The sequence below is a fragment of the Desmodus rotundus genome, chromosome 2 (assembly GCF_022682495.2).
Source record: "Desmodus rotundus isolate HL8 chromosome 2, HLdesRot8A.1, whole genome shotgun sequence".
Taxonomy (NCBI): Eukaryota; Metazoa; Chordata; class Mammalia; order Chiroptera; family Phyllostomidae; genus Desmodus; species Desmodus rotundus.
The window spans coordinates 185,868,740-185,894,501 of NC_071388.1; the positions used below are offsets into that span (position 1 = coordinate 185,868,740).

A 25,762-nucleotide genomic window follows, 5' to 3' on the forward strand; every position below is an offset into this window, starting at 1 on the left:
TGCACAGCTAGTAAGTGACAGAGCTGGGATTAGAACTCAGGATTGCTCACTGTTAAAGCCTTTGCAGGTTGAGACATTTTTCAGTGATAAAGTAATTCCACTGAACTTTGGTTTGGAAAGCTCTACAAAGATGGATCTTAGAGAAATAAATTTTATATCATTTGTCTTTTTCATATTTTGCTAAACTTTCAGTACTCCTATTCCTTGCATAAATCTAGCCCAAACAATAATGCATTAAATTCTGCTGCCAGTAGGAACTGTGCTATTTCTAGAATGATTTTTTTGATGATTTATAGACAAGACTCATAGAGTCATTTCCCCTAATTTTAAAAATTAATTATAATGTTAGAGTCTTAACTATTTTTTACTGTGATGTATTTATAAAAGTCCTCTCTTTAAGTAATTAGTTCTAATTCATCTTCCATGATAACCATGTGCTTTAGTATTTCGCTTGTGTTTAAAAAACAAAACAATCTACACAGGCTGTTCCATACGACTGTTTCTGCCAAAAGTTTCAGTTCCTCACTGCAATTAAAATAATTTTAAAATTAAAAATATATTTCTCTTTCTTATAAGAATATTTTTCAAATAAGAGGCTGAAAGTCTCTAACACAATGTAGACTGTACATTTCATTGCTTCTGCCTTTATTTTTTGCCTAAATGACTTCACATATGTAATAAGTAACAGATTAAACTATGGGACAAGAAGGATCTCATAGCATAAGGACAAGACTATGTCTCTTATAAATCCCTAGAATTTCTGAGACACTTAATTGCATCTGAGGCTCTTATTACTGTTAGTATTTATTCATTAAGCACTGACGAACTGGTACTTGACCCTAAGGAGATGCTTTGCTCTTTAAAGCTATTCGGACAATGGTAAAGCGTTTCTTTATGTGACCAGTAGTAGCGCTTGCCCATCCTCCCTTCCTTCATCCTCTACACTATGCTAAATTATTGGGAAACAAAGAAGAATGAGATGTAGTCTCTCTATTTTTTTAACAAAAAATTTATTTATTTTCAGAGAGAGGGAAAGGGAGAGAGAAAAAGAGGGAGGGAGAAACATCCATGTGTGAGAGAAACGTAAATCGGTTACCTCTCACATGTCCCCAACCGGGGACCTGTCCTGCAACCCAGGCATGTGCCCTGACTAAAATCAAACCAGGGAGCTTTTGGTTCCAGGCCGGTGCTCAGTCCACTGGGTCACACCAGCCAGGGTGAGGTATAGTTTCTTTAAGGAGCCCGCAATTTAATGTGGGATCAGGGAAAGCTACACAGAGGAGGGGATGGGTGAGCTGCATTTTGAAGGATGAATAACTTAAGGATGAATTACTTTTAATACTTTTAGATGGGGTGGGGGGAGCAGTAACTCTTGAGCACTCATTTATTTTTACCAATGAGACAATACCTCATACAGAATATTCACTGGATATATGTGAGTGATGGTTGTTGATGCAGGGTCATTATTTTGCATTGGTTTTCTCACTGATAACTAATAACTAGGAGTCATTTTATGAGCTGGAAAATGGAGTGCTGATTTTCCTGAGGTTAAAAATGAATATGTGCCCTTTTTCCTTTGGAAGGTCTAGTTAATTCTGTTTCTGTGAAATCATTAGTGTACTCACCACTGAATGTGTTAACATTGAGTGACAGCAGTGTGTGCTTTCAGAAGTCAATAATACATCTACCTTTCCATCCAGCTTTGAATACCTCGGTTCTTTTGTGCTTTTGATTTGGTGAACTATAGAAAAATGAGCAAACTGAAAGACACTGTTAAATATCCTTTTTCATGAAAGCAGTTTGAGGCAAGGTTTCCAAGTCTGTAGATTCAGAGAACGGTAAAGCCGCTCCTGTTCCCAGTCCCATCAACAAAACACCCATCCTGCATTTTCTTATTTTGATTTCATAGTGCTCCTCAAGATAGACTGTTTGGAGGTATGTTCTATAATTAAAATATTACATGACTTGTTCGAAAACTTACGTTTTTCTGTTGTATATGCAGGAAATTCTTCCTTCTCCCTGTAAGAGCCAGTTTACAAGACTTGCTCCGGGCCGTGGTCGGGTACTCATGGCAGGGTAGAGTGACCACCATTCTCGTAGCAGCATCCCCGCTGTCCTGTAGCAAAGCTGTATTGGAAGCCAAGAGAAAACCAGTCTTTTTGGATCTTCCTTTGAAGGCGACTTCCTGCTAAGTAATAATTAAATTACATGGCTCTCAAAGTACAAACCCCACAAATCCTTCGGTGGAACTCAGCATGTGTGTAGCACAGGTGCATGGGTGGTTATCCATGACCGTCGATGATATTACCACATTCGTGAGAAATGGTCTTGAAGAAGGAGATAAAACCTTTTATGTGGCTGACTTCTCTCTGCCACAGCAGTGGACGATGCAGACCCTGGAATCAAATAGGAATGTTTTTCTCAGTCTAGTTGGATGAACAAACGGCCCCGTAGCAGTGCTTTTGGTGGAGCAGCACAGATGTCCCTGTCCTGTCCTTTGGGTGAAATCCAGAGGGTCCGTCTTGTCTTTACTCTTGGCATCAAGGGAAGTCCGAGAACCTGAGAGAGGGCGGGTCTGCGCTAGGTCTGTTGTAACGGTCTGCACCTCCACCTGTGAGGGGAGTTCCTGATTAGCTGGGGGACACCTTCCTGACACACTTTTCCTCCCACCTGATCCCCTCTGTCATCTTCCACTGTTGATTTAAGGCTTTGAATGTAGCAACTTTGCACTTAAAAAAATTTTTGGAATAAAGGATGTTTTCTTACTATTTGAAGAAAGCATGATCCAAATCATCTTTGAGAGTTGGGTGCAATCACAGATTACTCTGGTGCTTTTCCGAGGTACAAGTCAAGGCATAAATTTCTTCCGTAAAGCACTTGATTCTTGTATTAAAGGAGGCTGTGTTAGGTGAGCTTCCCACCTTTCTTGACTTGGTTAAAGTATATAACTTTTGAATCTCTACTGTGAATTTGGAAGAGTTTATAAAGGCTGCTGATTTGATTAAGAGAGCTTTAATTTTGACACCGGAATGAAAACTATTACATTTATGATTGTGTACTGGTTTTCTGTCTCCAAGAACAACTTGCAGCTTCTTTCATGAGATTTCTTTGAATCGTGAGAGGTGGGGCTAGATAAATTCTTCAGTGCCACTCAGTGCAACTTCTAGCTGACTCTTAAATCTCTTCTGACCTGCACTGAGTGCTTTGCTTCTGTATTTCAGAGCACTTTCAGGCCGAAGTGACTGATTCTTAGACTGAACTGACTTATCAACTCCCTTTTTTCTATCTTTCTGTAATTTTTTTACCTCCCAGTCTGAGTTTTGTACTTAAAAGTCACTCACTTTTGGAGACTGAATATTAGTCTACTAATTCAGTTGTTAGCACTTCCTATCCTGAGATTGCTGTTGTTCCTCCCTCCCCTTAAATAGCCAAGCTTCTGTTCATACGTGTTCACCTAGAATACAAAATAAGATAATTTATTATTTTCTAAGTAGAAAAGACTGGAAAGTTACAAAAGCATTTTTCTAGTACTTGAAAAGTACTATTTTTTAAGCACAGAAGAAGTTATTTATAGTCTTCTCTGCCAGTGTTCAGTAGTATTAAACAGTAGGAGGTTTTCACAGTTTAAAAAATGGTGTTTTGAAGTCTGTAAGAACTGTCTGTGAGGTGAAAGCAATCTCAGGTTGAATTCTGCCAGATTTTTGCTGTCTTGTGTTTTATAGATGACCTTATACCGTCTTATAATATACATCTTTATAGATGAACTGGGTACAGTCTATTAAGAGAGCAGTTAATAACCAGCACACCATTTAAAGATCTTTGCTTTCAACTGTAGCATCTAGTCCATTGTATCTAACTGTGGAGGGGACCCGGTGGAGTGTATCTAGCCCTCTTCTGTTTCCCCAGGGAGAGAATCTAGATTCCTTTCGGCTCTTTGCAACCACAGTCCATACTGTAATGGACCTGTGGACCCGTTGCCCGTGAACCTGTGCAAGAATTTCTCTGGTGCATATATTCAGGAGCAGCATCCAGGACACAAGGCAGAAAGGTGCATGGAGTCTGTGAAATCACTCTTTTAAAGGCAGGACATCTCTTCCACTTCCCTAGAGAGGACCTCAAGTCTTTATTCAAGATTACTAAATGCTGGTTTATATAGAATGCTATTAATCTTGGTTATTCCTTTTTTCTGGCTGTAACAATAAAAAGCAACAGCTTAGTAAGAGCTGGGCTGATAGGAGAGCTGTGTGCTGGGTTTGATGAAGCACTGCAGACCTGCCCTGTGGAAAGGCTGCCCTCGCCTGTTCTTGAGCAAAGCACGATGCTCAGTAGAGTGTTCAGACCCCATTCATTTGTGGGGTGGACTAAGTGACTATTTTTCCTCCAGGCATACTTATTCTCTGTATGTTGGGAAGCTAATTGCTTATTTTTATTGGATAATGGCTTCAGAAATATAAGAGTGAACCTTATGAGGTGAAGCAGTATCAATTAGTTCCCTGGAGATTGCATTAATTTGGCCAAGCCACTGTGATCCTCAGGGAAATGGAGTTTGACGTTTCCAGTGCACTGTGTTGTCTGATGTGGTCACGGTGCTAATTTGAACAGTTAACATAATTAAAAAGGAGAAGCATATTCACTTTGCAGAATTGTATTTATATTTATTTTAAGCCAAGGGTCATACCATATGCCAAGAGAGAGACTGGTACCTGTGGGATAAGAAGGAAAGTTTCCATGGATGCTTTCTCATAGTAGAAGAGATAAAAAGGCATTGTCTGAAGGTTGGTTGAGAGGAGACGCAGGTGGGAAAAGGACGAGAGATGAGAATACATGACCCATCAGCACCTAGAACCGTGCCTGACACCAAGTAGAGGGGAATCTTTATTTGTGCAGGGAATAAATTACTCTTGGGGTGTGGCAGAAAACGTGTTAAGGTTGGTAGCATTCTGATTCCACCCCTGGGGGAAATGCTGGAACTACCCTGAGCCTCAGTTTATTAAACTGCGAACTGAGATTGATGGGAGGCCTCACTGAGGTGCAGTATGTGAAAGAGACTGGCATGTATCATAGACACTTCACGGGTGTTTAGTTCTTTCAGCAGAGTGCACTTTCTGTTTCCTGCCTGTTAATAATCTTTTGCAAATATCTTGTCATAAATCGGTCTGGCCTTAGTCTTTCTGATGGCGAGGGCTATAGTTTCTGAGCCGGCTCATTTTCTGTTTTTCTGTTCATGGCACCACTTGATCGAAACTATAGTGAGGTTCTATTTAAAAACCACTGGAAATGATCACGGCTCCACTTACACGTTTGTGTTTGCTGAAACTATGGAAATTTTGGCCTATTTTCCCCCCATCACCTAAAACCTATAAAGGGCTATTTTTAAAGGTTTTACATTGTGAATCTTCATTTGTATAAGGCTGCTGGGGAGTGGACTGTTTTATGTTAAGTGAGTTTTCCAGATAACTAAAGCTTATTCCTTGATATAGTAAACTTAAAAGAGTCATTTTTGAAAGAATCTCTCTAAAATGGGTTAAAATATTTTCCTGTTTCTTTGATAGAATATATATTAGATATAATTTAACTTTTTAAAATATGCAAGGTTATTGTTTCACCTGGTCGACCAGCTGTATAATCTATATCACACCTGTTTTCTTGCTGTAGGCTATAATTTTACTATCGGTGAACCCGTGCTTTCAGCTCAGCTCTTACTAATTTGTTGCTTTTTAATGTTACAGCCGGAAAAAGAGATAAGCAAAATTATTAGCATTTTATGCAAATCAAGATTTAGTGACCTTGAAATAAATAAAGGTCTTCTCTAGCCAAGTGTAAAAGATGTCCTACCTTTAAAGTATTGATTTGCTTTGTGTCCTTGGTGCTGGCCACAATCCAGGTGGTTAAGAGTCTCAGGAATCTGAGGCCTGGGGAAAAAGAGGTATTATTTTACTTTATAACAGAATACAGAAAGGTAGCTATCAATTTGATACATGCTTTGTAATTTGTAGAGCCTTTTGAGTTTTCACCAAATTCCACACTGACAGATAAAGACCCTAAAATTGAATCATAGACTCTCTTGCCCAGGGTGGCTTGGTTTACACTGAGTCCTGGGCCCTAGGATTTAGAACTTCCAGTCCACCGCCGCTGTCATTCTCCTTCCCAGTGTGGGGCTATCGCCTATTGGGCTGTTATGTATGTGACTCTAGATGATGTACATGGGATTACTAAACTGTGTACTTTGTATCTAAATATTTCAGATTATTTAGATAGTAAAGAGTAAGTAGGAAGAAGAATGAGTGTATCAGAAATGTGATGAGTATTCTGAGACTGAGAATGTAGGTTTCGAGGTATTAAATACTAAATCTGATTTCCTTAAAGCTCGGTCTCCAGTAGAGCCGAGTGGCTTGCAGAGCAAGAAGGGACTATCAACCTTTCCAGTTACCTAACTTGCGAGTGGTGTATATTTGCAAACCAAGGATTCTAACAGTGATGGTTTAGATCTGGTTTTCACTTTCAGAATTATCAGCAAAAGGATACAAATGTTGACTCAAAGTAAGCAGGACTTAGAATCCAGGCAAAACAATGACAGTAATAAGTGACTTCCGATCACCTCCAGTGTGTAATTCGCTGCAGTTCACAGTGCCTTTTGTGAACCGACTCACTGAATCCTCACAACGCCTGCACTCGTACCCACTCTTTAGAGAGGATGCAGCTGAGGCACAGAGAAGTCAGGGCTTGCACTTGGAGATCGCACTTCTAGTTAGCAGTAGTTCTGGGATTTAAATCAGCATTCTATTCTGGCCCTAGAGTTCCATTGCTTCTCTAAAGAGGCAGCCTCATGTAGAGGTAAGTGTACAGAGAATCCAGGCTTGAGAGAGTTGGGTGGTCTTGTGGGGCAACTCTGATTCAGATGGATTCATGGGAAGGCCTGGCCTCAATATAGTTGTATGTTGACATTTTATGAAATGGATCATCTTGTTAAGAAGGGCTAGATTTAAAATTCAGACTTCTCTTACAACCCAACATTGTTTCTCTCCCCTAAGTTAATATAGGCCTCACAGGCCACCAAGAAGTTCCTTGGAATTTCTTCCCAAGACTCTGGACAAGCCAGGCGTTTTATTTCACCACTCCAGTCTCTCCAGACAAAAGGCAGTCTTTATCTGGGTGGTCGTTCTTTGTCATACTTGAGCAAGTGTTGCGGAAGAAAGGGCTTATGGAAGGGGTTAGTTCCCGTATGCTGACCCTGGAGCGGGGGGATAAAGAGGGAGCAGGGTGGGGACACAAACAGTAGTGACTTCAGCTGAAAAGTGAAACGGGATGGCCTTTAGGCCTCTGTTCCCAGGTTCACTGTGTGGTTGGTGTGTTCGCTGGGTAGGGCAGAACCTCAGTTTGAGTCTTTCCCCAGGGCTGCTCTACCTCCTAACGATATAAGCTATCAAGCACCTTAATATTCCTGTGTCCCCACTCTCTGGCTTTTTTACTTTTCAAACTTTTTCTCAGTTACAGCTTGAAATCTCTATTTTCATGCTGAGGCAAACAGGCTACCTTCATTTGAATTGTACCTTCTGTTGCAGGTCTAGTCTTCTCGTTTCCATGGTTGTTTGTTCTCTAAAGGAAAAGGGCGCCCATGCTTTATATCAATTGGAAAACTTTTTTTCACTTCTCTGTTGCCAACAAAACAAGTCTAACTCCTTAACCGGTGTGTAGTTATGCCCCTTAGCATGTCTGAGCAGAATGAGAAAAATTTTGTTTTCCAGTTAACCATACTTGTATTTTGACACTGAACAGTAGGTATTTGTTAAAGTTAATGATGGTCTGAACCTAGAAGTATGAGTGGAAGTGGGTGGGGTGGCTAAATTTTTTTTAAATGTAAGAAGGTGTTCAGAGGCTCTGAAATACTTTATGGGGTGGTTCATTACCTTGCAACAAGAGGAGGTTCTTTTCAGTGTTGACATAACTAGAAATAAATGCAGGCCTTTTTTTTCCAAGAAGAAGGCAGAGTCCAGGTTTTGACAGTTGAGACAGCCGTGGCGTTCTAGATGACAAGTTGCAGTCAGAGCCTTGCCCCCGAGCGCTTACTGCACAGAGTTTTCCCAGGTGGTTCATCGGAAAGTTTACTGTTCTTTTTTTCTCTTTTTTTTATTGACTTTATTGGGGTGACATTGGTTAATAAAATTAACAGGCTTCGGGTGTACAATTCTATAATACATCGTCTGTATATTGTATTGTGTGTTCACCACCCCAGATCAAGTTCCTTTTCGTCACCATTTATTCCCCCTGTTCCCTCTCCTACCTCCCCCATCCTTTCCCCGCCCCTCCCCGCCCCCCTTTTTGGCTCACTGTTCTTAATGAGATTTTGCCTGAATGTTCAGTGTCACGTATTTTCAAGTCCTAGTTTTCTGCGTGCGGTTAGTATCACTGGTATAAAAAATGCAAACATGCTTTGTAGTGTGTGAGTGTTTTTCCGCTTTGTAGGAGTGTCCTTTCTTCCTGGCAGACTTTATGCCGGCCCGTGTATTTATAAGCTGGGAACAGACAGATCTGTAGGCAGTGACCACCGTGCAGCCTGCTTGCATTTCCTTTACTTCTAGGTCTGTTTTCCAGGGGAGATAAGGGTATGAAGGGAATGGGGAGGAAGAGACATGAAGGGAGCTTTTCTCTCTTTTTTTAAATTGCCTAGTTCACTTTAAATTTCTTTCCCAACCATACTTAGGAAAGTAAAGGACTTAGTAAAGCCCTCTGCTTTTCAGAAATCACTTCATTAAAGTAGATGTTAGCATGCACTTACCTAGCACTTGCCTAGGTCTGTGTGCTGAAATGGGCATTTTGTGTTTGAGTGAGAAAGACCTGGTCTTGTTTTTGAGAAGTCAGCAACAACCTAAGATGTGTAACAAGAGCACCTTAGTAGCTGTGGATAATTCTCTCACCTTTTCTCTCTGAGATCACTGGTAAATATCAGTTTTATTGATTTCCAGCCAAAAGCAGGATTCCGTTACAATGGCAGCTTGCCAGGACAAAGTAATGGGGTTCCCGGGTTACGTCATCCTCAGTACCGGCGCTAGAGACCTGTTGTTACTGGACCGTCGCAGAAGAAGCAGCGAATGGTCGTTGTCTAGATGAGTTTCCTTCTCGTTGTCAGAACTCTTTGAACTTCTGACACAAAAGAGATAAGTCAAAAGCAGTTTTCTCAAAGAAATATTTGTTTTTATAAAATTGATAGTGCTCATGAAATTCAAAGTCAATACCAACAAAAGTGGAAAGAAAAAGTTAAAAATTACAGTTCAGAAGTAACCATTACTACTATTTATAAAAATTAATTCAGAGAACTGTATGCGTACAGATGGAAGGTATGATAGATGGTTTACAAAAATAGTAATCTGTGATCATATTTTAAATATAAATGATTAAATTTAACAAATATTAAATTTAACAAAAGAAAGAAACAAGTGAAATTAAAGAAGTTGATGAAGGTCAGATGAATATTTCTTCATAACAAGAGAGATTACTTGCTACAAAAGTCCCAATAAAGTTGTGGAGAACGTTGCTTGGAATAATTAGCCAAGGTTGTATATTGGAGTGAAGAAAAACGAACACACTGACACTTCTTCCACTTTCTTCCTCACCTGTGTTACGATAATCTTTTGACCTTGTCAAGGTTTATAACATCTGCATTTTTTGTTCAGTAACCACAGATCTCACAGTGAATATTAATTCTTCACTTAAGGGAGTTAACACCCCTCCTCCCCTTAGTCCTTTCACCACGGTCTCTCCATTCTTCCTGGATTATTGGGATTTTGCTTGACTGGGACTAATTGAAGAGTATATTGTTCAAGATGGATTTTAGGGCCTTATATTTCATTAATTCTTGAATGCTTGAAAAGGTGTGTTTATTACTCATACTCGGAGAGTATGTAGTTGGCTGGATATGAAATGTTTGAGTCATACTTTGCCCAGGACTTTATGGGGATGGCTCCCCGTCTCTGGGCTCGGGGAACTGCTGTGAATGAGGCTGAGGCAACCTAGTTTTCCCTCTTTAGAGAGCTTTCTTTTTTCCTCCATACATGATTATCTGATTTTTCTTTATCAGTAACTTCCTCAGGGCTAATACACTATTTAGTGCTAATGGTGCTTTATAAAGATTTCCAGGAACATGGTTTGTCTTTTTGAGCTGCAAATTCAGGCTTTTTTAATTTCATTTTAGAAAATTTATGTTCTGTTTGTGCCTGTTCTTCTCCTCCATGTGTTTCATCTTGTTCTTCAGGAATATCAACATTGTGTATATGCTGTCCTCTGTATCTATCATCTCTGTCACTTCATCATTGCTTCCTGTTTTTCATTTTATGTTTCCAACTGTGCTTGGATCCTTGTAATGTTTATTTTTTCATTCTCCTCTGGAGCTTTGCCAGCTTCCTTTTCATCGTATTCTGTTCTATTTTGATAATTCTTTGAGCTCCTTTTTAAAAAGAGGTCATTCTATAAATTTTTTAAGGCCACCGAGAAGTATTCGTCTGAACATTTCCTCTGTTCCTTGTGATGTGATATATATATCCTCCACCTCCCTGGCTTTGGTACTTCCTTCTTTCCTTCCTCAGTATCTATGCTCAAGTCCCTGTTCATTTCTTTTTAGTTATGATGGCTCCATGCCTGGGGATAGCTGTTTGCTGAAGCACAGTGTGGGGAGAAGAGGGCATGGCGACTGGGCTAGAAGGCCGAGCCAGGGTCCCACAGCTTGTTTGGGTTTGTTGCTTTCATTATTCCTCACCAGTATGTAACTCTCCTTTGAAGAGGCACATCTCTCCATGGGGTCCTGAAGGGGTGTGTGGAAAAGATGGCGGAGCCTCCTTTGGGCTCTGTGTGGTGAGCTGGCGTTGGCACTTTCACCTCCCTCTTTCCTCTCCTTCACATCACCTCGGAAAGGTGCTCTCACCTGGTCAGATTCTGCGGAGATAGGTTGACTCAGATTTCCCAGTCTTCAGCTTCATAGTTTTTAGTAGCTTGAAGTTGGGACCATTTCTTCCCATAGGGAATGTATAGTACTTTTGTCTATTAATCAACTTTTTGTCCTTCTGTTGTTATTTATGAGGCATTTATAATCTGGACAGGAAAAAGCTCAGTGATAGTCAAAGATGGAAAGTGAGAGGGAGGGAGACATTTTCAGTCTTCGGAAATATTTTGCCTTATGCATGATTTCTCTTAGGTGCGCTGTAGTGGCAGTCACCTCGGACTTACAAAGGGGATGCCCTGGTAATAATGAGGGTCCAGTAACTAAGAACTTTCACTGAGTTATCCAGCACTAGGTAGAGGGGACAGGGATTTGGGGTATTCAGATCATTTTTTCGGTGACACCTGTGGTGAAATTCAGACAACTCTAGAGAATGAGGCAGTGCCTAGAATCTAGATAAAGAGCTAAAGGGAACTAATATCCGCATGCTTGTTTTCTGAGGTTATGGGATAAACAAATAGAATCACCTTTCAATTTTTAAAAACAGCCTATTTAATATTTTTTAAAAGGATAAACTAACTAAAATTCATTTGAACCTAAGAATTGTAAGAATGATCGGGCACGAGGCAGAGGAAAGAAGTCCCATGGTGCCATCACTTTACTCAGTCCTTTCTGACTTCAGATTGCGGTGTAGTGTGGATGTTTAAATTATTAGTCATCTCAAAATTACCCTCCGGTTTTAGATATTATTAGTCATCCAAATAGGCCATTAAGTGCTATTCCATGGCCCCAGGATTTAAAGAATTGTGTATAAAGATAGAGCAGTTTATAATACGGATCTGACGCACTGAGCATGCATGTGAAAACGCTCCCAGGACAGTTCCTTTTCAGGATTATTGGAAGTTCTAAATATCTAACAATGTAATACATTGTCTTTGAGGAAAAAATAGGAACTCTGAAAAGGTTTTATCTTGTTGAGCATAAAACGTCTAGAAGTGGCTTGTCTGCCATGAGTATCTCTCAGTATAGTTGTGACACAGTCTTACTTGTGCTTAAATCCACTGTTGGTGGTGTTATCTGTGAGTTCCACCTTCCCCTGTGCAAATACGTCTTTTAAACAATGGGAGAGAATGTGGGAGTGAGACAGGGAAGACATTTGTGTGCGGCATGAAGTCATCAATGTTTGTAAGTGATGATCAAAATGACTGAGATGGATATTTTCCAGTTGTGGCTAGAAAACCAGGTTGTTGAAAACCAGATTTCTTTAAAATAATTACATTGAAGTTTGTAGACTGTTCCAATGAAGGGTATGGGATGTGTCACCTGCCCCAGCCATGCTCTGTATGCGGGTTAGGTGACCTTGCACCACCCTCGTTCTTCCCCATTTTAACAGAATTCCTCGGAAAATCGGTACGGAAGGATTTGGTTTGTCTCACCCCTTTAAGCTTTTGACCGTTAGCTCTCTAGTTTGAAAGTTAAATATTTTGATAATAAAATCACATATGGTTCAACTTCTGTCAGGTCTATTACATTTTGTTGCATTTCTGTACTTTCTTTTTCATACTTTGGTATCTTCCAAGAACTTTTCCCTTTCTAAGTTTTATTCTTTTAATAGAAATGGACTCCTGAATGAACACTGTAGTCTAAAAATGGCCTAATAAGCCTGCTATTTTTAGAGGAGGAGAAAGTTCTTCGCCTTTTGTTCTCTCTGTGCCTTTCACTTCCCACGGATCCTTCAGAGATGTCCCCCCTCTGGTTAGTAGTGATAGCTCTCGCATTCTAGATGCCTTTTCCTCCTTCCATTGCCAGCTCAAATTGTCTCAAAATTTTTAATGTCAGAATTGTACTAGGCTCTTCTGTTTCTATTACTTACAGATATTTTAGATTCCTTTCCTCTATTAAAATTATGAAATATACACATAAAGCAGTGGAAATACATCTTTGCAGTTAAAGAATAATAAGTGGGCATTCGTACATACCCACCACTCAGTTTGGGAAACAGAACATTACCGTTGTCTCAGGCATTCTCCACGTCCTCCACAGACATAGTTCCTTCACCGCCCCGCCAACCCAGGTAACTGCTCATCCAAATCTTGTGTAGAAAGGAGATTTAGGGTTTATTTCCAAAAATAAAAAAAGGAAAGAAAAAAGAAAAATAGTAATACCAAATAATAAAAGAATTATAAGAAAATAAAGATGTGGAAACATGTTTACTCCTTGCATTCTATAGGAGGAAAATTCGCTTAGGGTTGTAAGAAGAATCAACACTCCTTAAAAGGGTTCTGCTGTCTGTGCTGGCTTACTGAAGTCAGAATTAGGGTGAGATGAAGGGTTCAAACATATACAATGAAAGCATGCAGTGCACTGTCACCCAGTCTACCTTGTCGATGTTAGAAGGAAAAGTTAGAAATGACCTATTTTGGTCTGCCGCTTTGAGAGCACCCAGTTTCTCTTTGCCTCCTTGATCCCTGATCCTTGAGGATATATACCAGCAGCATTTCCATGTCTTACTGTTTGTTATAGGTAGTCCCTTAAGGCATTACACACACACACACACACACACACACACACACACACACTCCTTTCAGAAAGTTGTAGGTAGGCATTGAAATTATAAGGAGGCCTGACCTTAGAGTGATCTCCATCCTTCATCCATCATTCTTCTTTCAGCCCTACATTCACACTGTTCACAGGCTGACTTTTTGGGATTGGCTTTTGCTTTCATGGCAACAGGATACTTGCCTTACAGGATACTTACCTGTAAGACAGAGACAGAAAGGGGTCTGAGTCTCAAAGTTTTCTTCCCACCTCTGCCATATCCTGTCTCAAGTCCCGCCTTACTCACCTAGGGGCTAAGCTCCGCCCATAGGGCACTCAGCTTCCTGTGGATTCCCCAGACTGGAGTGTGATGGACTGGAGTGTGATGTGCCCGTTGTGTCTTGTCTTTTGTTTCTTCTGAGTTTCCTGGATTGTTGAGTCATCATCAACAAAACTTTATTAGAATGCCCCTTCTGTGTAGGCCACAAATTTGAGAACTGTGGACATAACACAGTACCTGCCCTTTCTATGTGATGTTAGTTTGCAGAATCTCATTTGCGTATCGGATGTTTACATGCTGGTGTGATCTCTAGCCTCCTTATGTATTTCAACTCCTGCTAATTCTCTTGATCTAGAGTTTTCACTCTACCAGACTACTAGGTTCTGGCTTTTTCTCTGAATATAGTCCACTCTATTTTCTACCCTTGTTGCAAGTTACCAGCCTTGGTATGCATGGCTTCCTTGGATATGAATTAATTCACATACGAAGGCTTGTTCTCCTTCCCCATCACCTGCAATCTCCTACCCACTGTACTATCAATACTCAGTGAATTTGCCAGAATGGGTCACATATAGTTGTTAGACTTTCCACCAGGGTTCCAAAAATGTCTGGTTTTAAGATTAAACTAAAAATAGTTTCTCTGAAAGGACCTAAATAGACTAGTTTCTCCTTTTTTTCTGTGTCAGTCTCCCTGGGATTTGGCTGCTTCTAGAATGTTAGAAAAGTTTTGCTTTTGGTCCAAACATTGAGAAGCCTTTTAGTGGTGAATGGGTAGGATTGTCTACATGGACTTAAAATTTTAAGACAATTAAATGAAAGTGGTCTGGCTGGAGGAAAAGCCCATTTATAGAAACTTTTAAAACTCTGATTTATAGACCTGTTTTTCTTCTTTTTTTGACTGCCACTGATTTGATTTTATTACTGACACATTACCTATGTTAAAATAGAAGGAAGTTATCTGCCTATAAGTTACTTTAAGTGACTTTTGAGATATATTTAGAAATCAAGTGTAAAAACTTAATGATCTTATTAGCTTTCAAAAGATAAAAATTCAGTTGTTGTATTAACACAAAATGTCTAGATTGTATCCTTAGACTAGAATAGATTAAATTGGTCACCTGTAATCAAAATTTTGTACATTTTTCAAAATGACATCAAATCTCATGAAATTTGCTTATCATAAGTTACTTATCATAAGTACTTAATTTTCTCTGTTAACCTTGGTTTTTAGTATTTTTATGAAAAAGCATGTTAGTATGACTTTAAGTTTTTGATATATTTTTAGTTACAATCTAGTGGTTTTGTACTTGTGTTGTCTGATTTTCAACACACCACTTAAATGGGTTAGTGTTAACACAAAGGTGGCTTTAGCAGACCTGGCTCATTAGCTCTCGGATTAGTTTCTATGACAAAGATTTTTGTTCATTATTAATCTCATGTGTAGAAAGCATTTGTCACTTTACACCTTAGAAACTTGAGGTGTTATTTTCTGAGGTCGAGGTACAGAGAAACATGTAGAATTAGAAAAAAATGATAAACAGCTCTTTACAGTATATACAGAGTGCAGATGGAACTGTTCTTTCAGCACCGTTCTGGGAATCCCAGTGTCCTGGCCCAGTGTACGGACAGTTCATTGTTTGACAAAGCATGTACCGAAAGGATAAGATGTGTGCATTAACAGACCCCAAGTTCCACCTTACCGTGGTGTAGGGTACTTTTAGGGTAGGAGATGAAGGCAGTCATATGCACATTCACTATTTTAGAGTTAGAAGTTTCTTTAGAGATCCTATAACCTGACATTCTTATTTTTGTAAGGAAGAAATCTTGCTGCACAACACTGAGGACTTCTCCAAGATCTCAGGGACGATGTGTCAGAGTCACGCTAGGAGTTGGATCTCTTGATTCCTGTCTGCCTATTTATTTATTAATGTATGTTAATTCATTCAACAAACAGATAGCTCTGGGTGCCTGTTTAGTCACGGTATTCTTCTATGACTGAGACTATAACAGTGAGCAAAACAAAAAGTTTATCAGTCAGCGCTCTGATAAACCACACTGAGTCTGAAAAGTGCCCATGAGTTGGAAGAAATCCCCCTTCTAGAGAAGCTGCAAGTGAATGCTAGTTTTTCCAATAAATTCTATACTATTCAGAAGTCTGTTATCTTGTTGTTATTTTGAAATAGTACATAATTTGGAAGCATGAAAAGTTCTCTTTAGTTGAGACATTCGTTGGCCATTAGGCAAATTTTGACTTTTGATCAGAAAATCAAAGGCTCAGTGGATAATTGTCTGATGCTATGAAATGTGCTCAGAAGGTGGGAAAAGCATGAAGATCATTTTTCTAAATGGCAATTAAAAAATAGGTGCCATTTTTGTATTATAATCATTTTGTACTTGCTTGAAGAAATCATTTAAAAATGCTCCTTTTTCTTCCTCCTGCTTTTCTTTTTTTTGGTATGTTGTGCTCTTATCTGCCATATTGGTTTGATACTACTGCAGTACCATGTTTCTAATTGCTACTTTGGGATAATTTCTTAAACATCTAACATTTAAGAAGGACTGTGGTGATCATCTCTAAGAGTCCCTGCGTTATCTGTATGAAGGATACCATAATTGCAGAGCGTTGTTTTTGCTTAGTACAGAGAACTCTAGGGTGACAACTTCAAAGGCCTCTTCTTTTATGGGGCTGTGCAGGCTTGTCTCCAGTCTGTCTCGTGGGACTTGCTCTGCAGAAGATTTGGGTCTAAGGTCAGCCAGCAGATATCACACATGCTCAGACCATAGCAGCACGGGAGAAAGAAGGGGTTAGATACTTCGGCACGGTAAAAAGGGAGGGAAAGAGCACACACAGACAGTTGTAGTTGCTTTATAAAAGTCTTACTCTTTATTAAAACTGCATACAGTTGCAAAGTTCATACTAGCACTTGCATAACAATTTTAGGGCAAATATCTGTAATTTACAACAAAAATATTTAAAGAAATGGAAACATTGAAGTCAAAACTAAGCAATCTTTAATCTTTTCTTTGATCCTCATCTCCATTTTTTTCTCTTATTCAGTCTTCAGCCATTAATGGAATGAGTGAAGGAAGGTTAAAGCTACAGGTTTTTACATGTGGAGAGGCCTTTTCTTAGTGTCTTTGGTCTCTTGCCATTCTCTCCTGCAGCTAGCATTAATTACTTTGCAGATGGCTCTAATAGACCCGCTGGAGGAACCTTGTCTGTGTTCAGCCCTTCCCAGACCCTAAAGTCTCTGCGGTTTCTGAGGACATAAATGCAGTACTTGCTGTCAGCCCTTATAAAGAGGACAGCTGTGTTTGGCCTTCCTAGTTCTGAGCCCTGGTCCTAGAGGACACTTTACTTTCAAAGTTCCAACTCCTTTCTTAAACCTGTGTATTGACTAGTCTGAAATGTGCCTCTTTAACACCATCATCCCTGTGACTGATGCTCTGGTCTAATTGGACGTTAGTTGCTCCTTGAATATGGCTCCACCTTTTCCTGTCTCATGTGTTTGCACACCCGGGTCCCTGTGTGTATGGCCTACTCTTTCCTGCCTATATTTGCTGGTCCATATTTTGTCATGAACTTGCCCTGGTCCTGCTTTTTTTTTTTAAAGTTCCTAATCACCTTAGTGGAAATTAACTTCCCCTTTGGAGCAGCTTGATGCTTTGTTATGATAGTAGGGTATATGCTGCCTTGTCTTTTTTTCCCACATTTTTTTATTGTTGTTCAAGTACAGTTGTCTTCATTTTCCTTCCAGAGTGCTTCCACCCTCCCCCTTGGTTTTGTCCATGTGTCCTTTATAGTTGTTCCTGAAAACTATTCCCCCTTTTCCCTCCATTATCCTCTTCCACCTCCCCTCTCTTTACTGTCAGTTTGTTCTTAATTTCAATGTCTTTGCTTGCTTGTTTGTTTTATGGATTAGGTTCCACTTAAAGGTGAGATCATACGGTATTTATTATTCACTGCCTGGCTTATTTCACTTAGAATAATGCTCTCCAGATCCATCCACACTGTCACAAGGGATAGGATCTCCTTCTTTCTTTCTGCTGTGTAGTATTCCATCGTTTAAATGTACCGTAGTTTTTTGATCCATTTGTTTACTGATGGGCACTTAGGTTGCTTCCAGCACTTGGCCTTGTCTTATTTTAACTGTGAGATTATAATCACCTTGGGGCTAAGGACTCTTTTTCTGTTTGCCTTTCTGTCCTCACCTGAACCTCCTTTGGGTATTCAGGGAATGTTGGTCGCGTTGAGTTGCAGGGCAGAGGCAGCCGGGCGGCCACTGTTTGCTGTGTGGTTGGTGGTGGGATTGTCAATATCTGTGGCTCCTTTCCTTTCCTGGGCCTGAAATTAGTCAAGAATCCATTCCCTTCCTAAAGGAGCTATGTTTCTCTTCCTTTAAAAAGCATACCTTGTATTGTACAACAGTGTCTTATTTTAATAGGTGCTATATATTCATTGTAAATGTTTTAGTAATTATGGGTAAACAAAAAAAATAAAAACCATTGAAATTTTTATAGGAAGCAATAGCCCACTATTATATTTGTGTGTATATATCTCTGCAGATGTTTTTCTATGTGTGAATATAAATATATAAACATATTTTTTAAAAGTTAACATATTATCATAACATTTTCTTATTTTGCTCATTGAATGAAGTTGTGAACTTCTTTCCCATCTTTCTGAATGTCTGTAAAAACAGATAAGCCTACTCATATCTCTATCATTTGCAGAGAGTAGCCATATGTGTGCATGTATTTACTCTTGTCTAATTATTTCCTCAGGAAACCTTTATAGGTAGCACTTACAAGATTATAAAAATTTATGTATTTAGCGGACGGGTGAACATGCTTTCAGGGCTTTGATGGCTATTGCTAAATTGCCCTCTAGAAAGAGATATTAACTCATGTTCCCAATAGTAGTGTGTGCAGTGCCCGTTTTCCTCCATTCTTGCCAGCTCTGGCTACTATCATTCATTTTTATTCTCTGAAGTGATAGGGAAAGTGGTCCCTCGTGGCTGTTTGAATGTACAGGTCTTTTACTGCTAATACAACTGTAGACTCGTATATTGATTACTTTTAGTATTTCTAGTTTTCTCTTTTTGGTGAACAGCATTTTGCACATTATATTTTGTAGATTGCCTGCCCTTGTCTTTTGCCCGCTTTCTGTTGGGTTGCGTGTATGTTTTTGGCTCCGTATGTTGAAGATAGCAACCCTTTGTTGTTCATATATTTTGTAAATGTTCTGTCTCAGTGTGCCTTGAAATTTTATTTGTGGTATCTTTATAACTTATGAAAATTTAAGAAATTTTTAAGTCATCTTTTAAAAAAAATGATTTCTGGATTTAAGGTAATGCTTAAAACAGTGTCTCCTTAACATTCAGCTATATTTTTATAGTAAATTTATAGCTTTATTTTTAAACCTACATATCTTTAATGAGTATATTATTAATTTGGTATAAGATTTGATGTAGGGATCTGATTTTTCCAAAATGTTTAGTCACTTGTCCCAAACATATTTATTCTTTATTTATTTTCTTCTCTACCAATTTAAAGTGTCATTATTTTCACATTTTACATTTTTGATGTGAACTTGAATCTCTTCTCAACTTTCTGTTCTGCCCTTTGGGGTGCCTGTCTCATCAGTCCAGGGCTCTCTGTATTGTCGTTACTATAGTAGCATATAAGGTCCTATTGTTTTTTCTCTTTTTTAAGAAATGTTTGGGTAGTTGTAAACATTTATTCTTTAACATGAACTTTAGAATAATTTTATCAAGTTAAAAACTTTCTGAGATTTTGTTTGGGATTACATTAAAATGATAGAATATATGTATATCTAAACATGTACCTATATGTGCAAGTACTCACATACATCACAAATATATAAAATTTGTTGCCGTTGTTGTAGTTGTTAGCAGAAACTTTCCTCCAGATGATTTCAAGGTTGTTTTGTTGATGCACATTGAAACGTATTTTATTTTTGCCTATTTATCTTATAACTGGCCACCTTCCTTAATTCTTACTATTTTTGAGAATTTCCCCATTGATTTCCTTTATATTCTTTTCACCATTTCATGCATACCTCGGAAGAACAGACACTGTACCAAAATGTGCAGTTTTTCTATACATACTAAAAATGAAAGAAGTCGGGAGTTCTTGTTCTAGGATGTAGCAAGAACTGGGTTTGGAGGGGAGTCATTTCTTCTGTACAAGGTCACCAGGGGGCAAGGTTGGTCATAATGGACACATATCCATTCCCTACAATTTTACTATGTGTCACGCCTGGTTTATTAATTGTATAAATAAATGTTGGGCAGATCAGAAGATAACCTGGATTAGCAGTGTTTGACGAACTATAATATTCATTCTTTGAAAATTGTGCATCAGAGCTTTTCGGTTGTGTGTGACTGTGTTGAACAGAGATGCCGTCTTTACTTGGATGCAGTTTTCTTTGTGTCTAAATATTTTTTTGTTTCCTGACATATGGAGGTAAAACCACAAATGTGAGAGTAACTACAATTCTCTCATAGAGGAATTTCAAAATGACTGGTATACTTGTGGAGATACTGGCAGCCACTCTCGGATTGTTTTCGTCACTGCATATGGTCTGGTTTAAAAGTTGGAGAGGAGAAATTAAACATCTTTCAGTTTTATTTAATTAAAGGTGTTTCTATTGATGCCATTTTCTCTGAAGGGAGCTCATATGTATTTGTTTGCTTATTTATTTATTGACTTTATTGGGGTGGCAGTAGTTAATAAAATTATATAGGTTTCAGGTGTACAATTGTATAATACATCATCTGTGTATTGTATTGTGTGTTCATCACCCCAAGTTTCCCTCTATTGCCACATATCCCCCTTTTACCATCTCCTACCTCTCCCAACCTTCTTTCCCTCTGGTAATCACTGTACTGTTGTTTGTCTAAGTATTTTTTTTCTTAATCCCTTCACCCTTTTCACCCAGCACCCCCCCATCCCCTCCCCTCTGACAGCTGTCAGTCTATCCTCTGTACCAGAAAGGAACTCCTAACTGGCTCTTCTTACTGGCTAATCAAGCCAGCTGCAGTGCAGACACTCAGCTTTTATATTACCTTAAGTTTATCCCTTATTTCTCTCCTAACTTCGCCTTTCTCTACTTCCCTGTCTGCTAATTTACAGCCTGCGTATGTTTCCTGTTCTTATACTGCGGTGTTCTTAACTGTATTATGGGGCGTGGGACCGTCGCCTATGAGATGCAGGAGTGCCTACGCATTAAAATTTCTGCTGCAACCTCTTAGTGGTTTAGGAACTCATGAAATTCCCATTGTGACCCTTAAAGGAGCGTAACACCCCTACATCCTACTCGTGCGAGGAGTGTTCTCCACCTCCTAGGACATATGCCCACATTCCCCAGCCCTTGCCTAGCACGCCATCTTTGCTCGATCTAACACAAAGCCTCAGTTCACCCTATAATTGCTTGTACCCACTGAACATATCATTTCTATACTCTTACATTTCAGCCTCTCCATGTCTACAATATTGTAACACAGCTTAAATTCTTACTGTATTGTTTACATCCAAAGGAGTATATATTTCTGAGTTGAAACAACTTTTGGTATAAAAATGTTTTTAGGTGGGACGAGTCTTAACTTTTTCTTAGAACCTGAGAAAAGTGGTGATTGGACATCATTTTCCTTTTTAAGTGTATTGTTTTCGAAAGGAAAGCAGTGTAAGGGCAGAAGGGTTATTGTAAGGTTACAGGCTTCTTCTGCTTCTCTGAATGTACTGAGTTTAAATTCTGTGTCTCTCTTCATTACAACTTATAGCATTTAATAAATTAAAAATATTTATGTTAATAAAAGGAAAAAAGAGGGCCTTAGAGTGTAAGGAGGGAGTGGGCATGTGGTGCTGCGTTGTACAACCCTGTTACGCGTGATACTCCAGGAAGCTGAGGGCATCCACAGTGGCCGGCTCTTGTCGTTATTAAATGAAGGAGTGTGAGACCTGGCGGGGAGGGTGGCAGGAGACTTCTTGGGTGAATATATTAAGGACCGTTTGGGATGATGAGTGTTCCCAATATTGAGAAGTTAAACACTGTCAAACAAAAGATAATCACATATGTGAATTATGAAAATGGATATTAGTGGCCCTCCTTTCTCTCTACACATAATTTTTCATTCTTTGTTCACACAGATGTTGACTTCTGTTCCAATTCCAGTTTGAAGGCATATGGAAACTAATTTATGTGTTTTACCACTGAGAGTTGAATTAGGATATTTGTGGCACTATTCCCTTAAGAACAAAGGCATTGTGTGGCAAAGAGAATGGCTGGTCTAGACCTGAGAAGACCAGGGTATTAGAGTGATTGTGGACTCACAGCTTCCTAGCTTCCAGTCTTGGGCTGTTGATTGGAAGTGTCTACATCCCGATACTATGTGCTGAGAGAGAGAACCTAAGGTGCCTACTCACGGTTGTCTTAAAACAGTGGCCATTTAAGCAACCACAGAACCCCAAAACAATTGGTAAAGGAGACATACTCACAAACAGCTTATTCATTAGCATCTCAGCTTTGGGGTACTATTTACCCATGGACTAGCCTGGTCTTCCATGTAGAACTTGACATGAGTACCTTAAATTTGAGCTTATGTAGGGTAAACATGCATCCTACTTTCCCCAGGACAGTCCTTCCTGATTGATGTCTGTTGTCCTGGCATAATCATTAACGTGCCTCTTTTGTCTCCTATAAATGACCTGATTTGGATGGTACATTATATGGCCAACCAGTTGTTAAGCCCTGGTGCTTGCTACTCTTCTTCTAGATTTTTCCCTAGCTCTGCTGGTGAAGGAATGCCCTGCTGGCCTCTAAGTCCCTCCAGAACAGCGTGTTCTGCTTCCAGCGATCCACTCAATGTCCGAATCAGAGATGCAACCTGAGGGCTCAACAGTTCATTTCAGAACTGGAAGTTCTGGAGACTGGTAGTTGGACTATTTTTTACAGGGAAGTAAATGCTCTCTCACTGATGTAGAACAGACGGTTTCCTTGTGGTCCAGGGTATGGCTTTCCTAGCAGTCTCCTTTATAACCCCAGGTCCTGTTACCTATGCTGTCTCATTCTGAACATCATGTTCGGTTATGCCACTTACGACCTTTCACCACAAGGTTCGCTAGAAGGAGCATATGGTTCTTCCTTTAAAGGGAGGGATTATTTTCTCAAACCACTAGAAGCCATTCACCCTGCATGGTGGGGGCCTGGCATCTAGTAGATGCTGCTAGATGTTTGCTCACACAGCAAATGTTGACTAGGCTTACTATGTGCTAGGCATCATTCGAGTGCTAAGGACGCTGCGACCAGTGAAAGAAGCAGTTTTAAGGGAGGGATCGCTGTGGTCGGCCGGGAAGACAAGATGGGACCAATGGGGATGTGTGCTCTTTACAGGAGGTGGGGGAATGTGGTGATACAGAGAATATGGTGCGGTTTTACGTTGCTCAGTGTCTGTCACAGGCTCCTAGAAAAGGAGCTGTTTTTCTTCTTTAGTATTCCCAAATGCAGTCGATTTTAGAAATAGCTATGTAAATTGGGGGGGGGGGAGAGGCTCTTCAGAAAGGAGAAGTAGGATAATTAAAGTGACCTTTATCAGATCTGGCAATTAATGGTTAGAAAACTATCTGCCTTTGTAATTACAAGCAAAAATAGTAGACTAAAATAACTTATATTTGCAACTCTTAGACATGCTCCAGTGATTGTGTGGTTGAGAATTTTGAAAGTAATGAATTACCTGTAGAGAGAGATAATTAGCATGCAGTTAGTGAAAACTGTCTGTCTCCTGATGTGGCAGAAGTGTTCCTCAGAGAAGTGTTACTGTCAACGGCCCTGTGTATGTACATCCACAGTGCTGCTTGCGACCTCATTAACTAGCTATGAAAGAAGTTTCTGCACCCCGTCAGGTATTCCCAAGGATATAGAGTTAAGAATTGTTGTTATTTTTTACTATTATTTAGATTTTTCAACAGGGAATGAGTATGTGCCATAATTTAGTTTCGAATATAGAATTATCAGTGGTTGCACATTTGATGATTCATTTCATTATAAACACCTGTCCAAGGCACAGGCATGCGCTTTATTTCTGTGTTGCAAAGGCTGGCCTTCAGCTCATCTAGGGAACCAGGCCCCTGCATGTGCCACTCTGGGTTCTCTGCTGCCTGGCTCTGGGCCTCCTCTCGCCCTCCTCAGCGGCTCGTTTTAGAACTGCATCCAGTGCAGCTCTCAGAATGATGCAGAATCATTGAGTCCTCTCAGATGTTGGTGAAAGAAGCAGTGTCAAGGGTTCTTAACAAGAAAACCTACAATTAGGTAGAATTATAGAAACCAGACTGTCAGAGCAAGAAGGGACCTGAGGAACCGTCTGCTCCAGCCCTTCCTCTTGCAGAAGAGGAAATGGAGCCTAAATTTAGGGTGCACATCTGGCTCGTACTAGAACCTTCTGTCGTCCTTCAGTTACCCTTCTGATTACGTGAGTTAATACCCTTATGGTCCTTAGAACAGTGCCTAGGACATAGTAAATGTGAGTTACCGCTTGTTATTATTTCTAGGGGCAGAGTTCAAATGAGAATCCAAATCCCCTAAACAGTCCCGTGTTCTTTTAGATGCCCATATTTTATATGCCCCACGGTCTACAGGGAGAAATGTGTGTGACGAAGTTGAGTTAAAATCGGGAGTGACAGCTTCAGTGCCATCGCTGTGCACATGCTCTGTGCTGAGTTCTGGGCTCAGCGCTGCGCGTGCATTTTCATTAATCTTCACACTCTTTCGTGTTTCCGTTTGACCACATGAAGGCTGAGTCAGGTAACCTGTCCATGGCCCCACCGCTGTTAAAGGGCTGGTTAAGCTCTGAATCCTACTTTGTCTGACATCAAAATCTATATACTTAACTTATGTATTTTATTTCAGTAGTTGGCAAATTATTGTCCTTGGGCCAAGTCCAGCCATACCTGTTTTCGTATAGTCCTTGAGCTAAGACTGTTTTTTTTTACATTTTTAAACAGCTGAAAAAAACCAAAGAAGAATACTATTTCACGGTGTGTGAAATCATGTGAAATTCAGATTTCAGTGGCCACAGATGCAATCTAATTGGAACCAAGCAGCTTGCTTGTGTTTCTGCGTTGCCTGTGGCTGGCGTGTGATACAACAGCAGGCTTGAGTAGTTGTGGTAGGGAGCTGGCCTTTATTCTACTCTCTTTCTCGGTGGTGTGTTTTATGAGATTCTAATTATTTAGATCATTATACTGGGATTTTATAGGGCCTGTCTCCGCCTGCTAACCTGCCTTTTTTGTTTGTTCTATGTTAATTACACGTCCATCAAGTGGTGAATGGTGGGCATAAAAGATGCTCACCCTTCAGTCATCTATGTCTGGTGATTTTGAACAGACTGAGGAGTGAGTTGTTGCTGGATAACATCTGGAACTTGATGAAACCTTTTTTTACTTTGGACTATAGCTGTTTGTGGTGCCCATGCCCCTCACATTCATTTATTGAACTAATTATTTTTAAACCTCCAAGTTTCTTAGATGCAGAAATCACTCTATTTTCTTTCCTTTGTAGTGATTTGCTGTCTTCTGATTATGTGGAGATTCACTATGAAAACGGGAAACCACAGTACTCTAAGGTACAGTTGACAGTGTATGGAAACCCTGTAGTATAAATATACTTAATCATAAGCTGTTCAGTACACACTCATTGTTTTGATGTCTATCTCAATAAAATCACCTATCCTCTTATACAATGGTGCAAAATTTTTATATTTTTAATTTTAAAATATATTTAGGAGAACTTTATGAAAATTTACAAATGTTTAAGATAACAGGTGAGATTCTGTGTATTTAGGCCAATAAAGAAATGTTTATTGTTTTGTTTTACGTACAGTATTCATGTAAATGAATGGGAGAAAGAGCTATACAGTTTCATATCAGCACCTTAAATTAGTAGATTACCAGGCTGTGGTCATAGAAAGTGGATGATAAGAGTGGGTGGGTTATTG

General features: G+C 39.6%; 1 protein-coding gene across 2 annotated transcripts in view; it reads left to right on the forward strand.

Moving 5' to 3' along the window:
• The window catches only part of ADAM23 (ADAM metallopeptidase domain 23), a 140,128-nt gene that overhangs the window by 47,532 nt on the left and 66,834 nt on the right, over positions 1-25,762 (forward strand). For both annotated transcript variants that reach the window (XM_024563961.4, XM_053919001.2), the window contains exon 4: positions 25,327-25,390. In XM_024563961.4, the coding sequence (XP_024419729.2) occupies positions 25,327-25,390 (64 nt within the window). The remainder of the gene's footprint in view (positions 1-25,326; positions 25,391-25,762) is intronic.